Below are 6,072 nucleotides of genomic sequence, written 5' to 3'. Positions count from 1 at the left end.
TTCTGGCTCTGCTTTCTTATTTTATTATTCATTATTTAAATACTCATTTACACAATCATCATGGATTACATTCACCCTTTAAATTTGGCTGTGCTTATCCTTTCTGCCATGTTGGAAGCAGCTCACTGGTCCATGATGGTCCAGCAGTGACCGCTAGCATGCTAATGCTGAGTATGCCATAATAAATGAACTTGGTGGGCTACATGTTCTCTGTATATAGTGACTGGTGCTGGTTTATTGATCTGAGAGTGTGTTCGGAGGCTCTGGCGTCTCTGTGTCTGATGGAGCATAGGCTTCACTGGTGCTCTGCTCTTCCTGAAGACGCTTGAACTCCTGCCAAACACAAGATAATCAATGCAGAGACACTCAGATGAAGAAGCAGATGAAAGCGGTCAGGCTTCAGACCTTCAGGACGCTGTAGTTTGAGGTTCTGGCCACGTAACTCCTCCAGGCCTCTGCTGCGATCTCTCTCTGCTTCTGAGTGAAGAGGATCTGGAACACAGTCAAACCAATCAAACGCTGTCAGCCGCTCAGCTGGTGCAAGACATACGGCGATGATTTTACCTCTTTATACAGCAGCTGCTCCTCCTGCAGCTCCTCCTGCTGCTGACGGCCCAGAATGCTTTGCTGCAGCAAGCGCACGCTCTCAGCTGTGGCTTCAGTGACCTGCAGGACACTCTTCAGCGCTGCTTCATCAGACACAACGGGCGACACTCCCTCATCCAACAGCTCAGACAAGACCTCGTGTACAACCTCACCCACCTGTGAACCACATTATTAATGCTGAGAGATCACACACTCACACGCACACACACACACACACACACGCACATGCACACACACACACACACACGCACATGCACACACACACGCACATGCACTTGCACATGCACACACACACACACACGCACACACACACACGCACACACACGCACGCACACACACGCACGCACATGCACGCACGCACACATGCACACACACACAAGCACACGCACGCACGCACACATGCACACACACACACGCACACACACGCACATGCACACACATGCACACACACACACACACACGCACATGCACACACACACAAACACACACACACAAACACACACACACGCACATGCACACACACACGCACGCGCACACACACACACACACGCGTGCGTACACACATGCACACTCACATACAGACACACACACACCTTGAAGTCCAGGTATCGGTGGATGATGCTGAGTGTGATGTGATCTTCAGCGCTCAAACCCGACAGATCCTCAAATCCTGCAGATGATCATCAGAAGCACAGATGTTACTTTAGAACACAGCTAATCTTTCAGTCGGTGATTTAAAGAGGTGGTTCACTAGTTTATTTCTAGGCTTGATTTATGGGGTGAAGTGTATAAAAGGTTCTCAGAAATAATCACATTTGTTTTGCTTAACCCATGTACGATTATACAAAATATTTGTCATACAAAAAAAGTCACACATGTTAAACACAAAGCATAAATTTCACCACTTTAGAGTTGTCACTGCAGTGGTGTAGTAACTATATACTGTGTAATTACTGTGTTAATATGTACTGAATATGCTGTGAAATAATATACAATTTGAAATAACATTTAAAAGGATAACAACTGAACGTCTATGAAACTTCAATCAATAAAGCACTTTTTTACACAATGACATTTACAATTTTGAACTAAAATGTTATTGCAACCATATAGACTATGAATTCATCAAAATTAATATTTTTCAATTAAAGAGAACTTGGAGTATGTGGGCTGCTTTTGGTGCTTGAATTTATTCTCCAATATTAATGATGTCCAGGTTTAGTTCAGATTTTTTTAAAAAGTGTAATTTTGTTTCTCTATTTAACAACTTTAACTTTCAATACTGAAAGACTTCTTCCCTCAGGTAGACTGGATATTTTCTTGCCTAGCTGGATGTTGTGCTTATGATCAATAATCACGTCTATGTATGCTTATTTTCCAAAACTTTCTAGGGCCTTTAAATTTTTAACTTCAGATTTACAAACTTTCAAAGATTTCAAGGACCCCTGGGAACCCTACTGAAACTTGTGAATCCATTAGAATCGTTAAAAGACAGAATCGCGATTCATATATGAATATATTTTTACATGCACCTCTAGTTTTATCTTCTTCTTCTCTAAAGCAGTGCAGCATGGCCCCGCCCCCTTCACTGCCTTTTCCCAGGGGCGGGGTTTAAATGGGTTTGTGATGTCATGAACCCGAGAACTAACTCATTGTAGTCCCTACCAGCCATTTTTTTTTATGCTCACACAGCAACATAACACACTAATGTTAGAAAAGTGAAATCACAATCAACCACCCCATTTAAACTACAAAATGTTTTTGAGAACAACCTGTAATCTGCACTGAACTACAGGCTCATCTTTTCAAATCTACGAGCAGATGATATGTTAGATTTTTCTTGCACTCGGAGCAGTATTAACTACATACAAATAAAACAAACAAAAGCATTTAACAACATCATCTGCAGCACTTTATACTTTGAAACTTTTCTATGTTACTGTTGTGTACTACTTTTGCATCTGATTTCATTGTATGTGTCAGTTACTGTAGAGCACTCTGAACTGCATTGATCTGTTAGGAAAAGGGCTATATAAATAAAATATGACTGTCACACACAAACACACACACACACACACACACTGTTCTCTCTCATACCCAGTTTGCAGAAGATGCAGTAGATGTTTGCACGCAGATTTTCTGACACCTCTCTGACAGCAGCACTGACATCAGGTGACGACGATGATGATGATGAAGACTCCTGATGCCGAGAGACAATCGGTCGCTTCACGTCTGTTAGAGAGAGAGAGTCTTAACAGAGCATCTGTTCACTTCGCTGTAGAGAGAAACAGTTTCTGCTTGAAGAAAACAAATGCATTACCAAGCTCCTTGTTGAATTCATGCTCACTTTAACCACATTCTCTGAACACCTTCATAATGGTCACATGCCATTCAGTGAAACAGTGTTTAGTTTGAGAGCACAGTGTATGCAATTACTGTAACCCACCCTGTTAAAATCCACTTTGTAGTCATTAATAGTCCCCCAGGTCAATTGGGAAACTTCTAGGAGGAGTTGGATGTGCTGCTATCAAACTTTCCTGAAGATGGTCCTCCTCTGGTACTGCTTGGTGACTTCAACATTTACTTAGATAAACCCCAGGCTGCTGACTTCAACACTCTCCTCGCCTCATTTGATCTCAAGCGGGCGTCGACTACAGCTACTCACAAACCAGGCAAATATGCCCCCTGGCTGTCCGAGGTTCTTTGTGAACATCGCTCTAAACTCAGAGCTGAAGAGAGGAAATGGCATAATCAAAAAAACTCTACAGACCTCACACGCTTTTCAAAACTTTCTCTTCTCTTCTCTTCTTAATCCGCCTCCACCTCCTCCTCCATCGACTCTTACAGCGGACGACTTTGCAGTTTTCTTTACAAATAAGACAAGATCCATCAGTGACCAATTCTCCACACCGCAGACTGAGGACAACTTTACATCGACTAATAAACCCTTTCTCTCCTCCTTCTCTCCACTCTCAGAGATGGAGGTTTCCAAACTTATCCAATCCAATCATCCTACTACTGTCTTCACTCTAGAAACATTTCCCTCAGCATTCAAGCAGGCTCGGGTAAACCCACTGCTCAAGAAACCATCTCTAAATCCAGCGCTTCTTGAAAACTACAGACCGGTATCCCTGCTTCCATTCATTGCAAAGACACTTGAGCGGGCTGTCTTCAACCAGCTTTCTATGTTCCTTGGACAGAACAACCTCCTGGACAGCAACCAATCTGGCTTCAGAAGTGGCCACTCAACTGAGACTGCTCTGCTCTCGGTTACTGAAGCCCTGCGACTAGCAAGAGCAGCTTCAAAATCCTCGGTACTCATCTAACTGGACCTGTCTGCTGCTTTTGACACTGTTAATCACCAGATTCTCCTGTCCACCCTCAGAAAGATGGGCATCTCTGGAACTGCTCTCCTGTGGGTTAAGTCCCACCTCTCTGACAGATCCTTCAGGGTGTCGTGGAAGGGTGAAGTTTCTAAGTCACACCACCTTGCTACTGGGGTTCCTCAAGGCTCAGTACTTGGACCACTTCTCTTCTCCATCTACATGACATCTTTAGGATCTGTCATTCAGAAGCATGGCTTTTCTTATCACTGCTATGCTGATGACACCCAACTCTACTTCTCATTCCAGCCAGATGACCCGACGGTAGCTGCTCGCATTTCAGCCTGTCTGAGTGACATTTCTAGCTGGATGAGTGACCATCACCTTCAGCTTAACCTTACTAAGACTGAACTCCTGGTGATTCCAGCTAACCCATTGCTTCATCACAACTTCTCTATACAGCTGGGTTCATCAACCATTACTCCTTCAAGGACAGCCAGAAACCTAGGAGTTGTGATGGATCATCAATTAAGCTTCACAGACACATTGTTGCAACGACCCGGTCCTGCAGGTTTGCCTTATACAACATTAGGAAGATTAGACCCTTCCTGACAGAGCAAGCCACACAACTTCTTGTCCAAGCTCTTGTTCTCTCCAGACTGGACTATTGTAATGCTCTCCTGGCTCTTCCTGCATGTACTGTCAAGCCTCTGCAAATGATCCAGAATGCAGCAGCGAGGGTTGTCTTCAATGAGCCAAAAAAAGCTCATGTTACTCCCCTCCTCATCAGGTTACACTGGCTACCAGTAGCTGCTCGCATCAAATTCAAGGTACTGATGCTTGCCTACAAGACGACCACTGGCACAGCACCAACATACCTAAACTCACTGGTTAAATCTTAAGTGAACGACGCCTTGTGGTTCCATCCCAAAGACGCTCAAAATCACTCTCACTGACCTTTTCCTGGACTGTGCCCAGCTGGTGGAATGACCTCCCAATCTCAATTGGAGTATTTAATCGTTTTCAAAAAACATCTAAAAGACACATCTTTTTCACCAGCACTTGACCAACTAATACTAGCACTTAGCTTTTCTTTTCTATGTTATCCTATTCTTTAAACACACACACAGCTCCGTGTTCTATGCTAGACTAACTGAGACTTGTCATGGCACTTGTATACTGTTGTTGTTCTCTTGTTGACCTGACTGCTTCTATTGTTCTCATTTGTAAGTGGCTTTGGATATAAGTGTCTGCTAAATGATTAAATGTAAATGTAATGTAAGTGTATGATCAGAGTGGTGTAGGCACCTGTGATCATGCCGTGTGGGTCTCGTGAGACGGCCGTGGTCTCCTCTCTCCTCCAGATGTGCAGCAGCAGCTGTGATGCGCTGGTGTCTCTCTCTCCGCTCCAGTGCAGCAGGTGTGTGACGGCCTGGGGATTCTCACACAGCTCCAGCAGCGTGGACACGAGCGGAGACAGCATGTGTCTGGGGCTCCGCTGCAAACACACCAGACAATGACACACTCACATTTCCTTGCACCTGTATGCACAAATAACATCTAGTGTCTATTCTGTATGTTGTGTATACATTTTTTTTATGTTGTTAGTTTCTATTTACTTATCCTATTTTATTCTATAAATGATAAAAACCGACTGTGAAATGACTGGTAGATCAGCTCTGGTGTCTGTTAGGGTTATCTATTAATGTCAAGGAACGAGAGTGAGGGAGTGAGAGTCATCGGCGAGGTCAGTTTATCTGGTGAGTTCCACACATGCTGGTTTGGTCTGGTCAGAGGAGAACTGACCCCCCACTGAGCCTAGTTTCTCCCAAGGGTTTTTCTCCATTTCTATCAACGATGGAGTTTTGGTTTCTTTGTCGTGTTTAGTTGAAGACACTTGACTGATTGAATAGAGCTGAACTGGATGATGATGACTACAGACTACAGTCTACATGACTACACTAAAAAGCAGCAGTAAGCAGCAGTTAGGAAATGTGGAGAAATGTCTTTGTCTATTGATTAAAGTAAATGATCAGCATGTGTACACATCCTGAAACTGAGAAAAAGTAAAATAACTGAAAGTGTATTATTAGTATTTGTTAGTTGGTTTGTTCTGAACTGTGCCCCGGCCGATCTGTTCTCA

At 43.7% G+C, this 6,072-nt stretch overlaps 1 protein-coding gene across 2 annotated transcripts in view; it reads right to left on the bottom strand.

Annotated features, from left to right (window-relative positions):
* The window catches only part of LOC127935204 (cilia- and flagella-associated protein 69), a 22,991-nt gene continuing 16,919 nt past the window's right edge, over positions 1–6,072 (bottom strand). For both annotated transcript variants that reach the window (XM_052532879.1, XM_052532880.1), the window contains exons 17-22: positions 5,238–5,427; positions 2,704–2,838; positions 1,200–1,276; positions 565–762; positions 406–492; positions 1–333 (exon numbers count right to left, since the gene is read on the bottom strand). In XM_052532879.1, the coding sequence (XP_052388839.1) occupies positions 235–333; positions 406–492; positions 565–762; positions 1,200–1,276; positions 2,704–2,838; positions 5,238–5,427 (786 nt within the window). In that variant the 3' untranslated portion in view covers positions 1–234. The remainder of the gene's footprint in view (positions 334–405; positions 493–564; positions 763–1,199; positions 1,277–2,703; positions 2,839–5,237; positions 5,428–6,072) is intronic.

The sequence above is a fragment of the Carassius gibelio genome, chromosome A19, assembly GCF_023724105.1.
Source record: "Carassius gibelio isolate Cgi1373 ecotype wild population from Czech Republic chromosome A19, carGib1.2-hapl.c, whole genome shotgun sequence".
Classification (NCBI taxonomy): Eukaryota; Metazoa; Chordata; class Actinopteri; order Cypriniformes; family Cyprinidae; genus Carassius; species Carassius gibelio.
The sequence above is the reverse complement of the archived record's forward strand: the minus strand, read 5'-3'. Positions and strand labels throughout refer to the sequence as shown.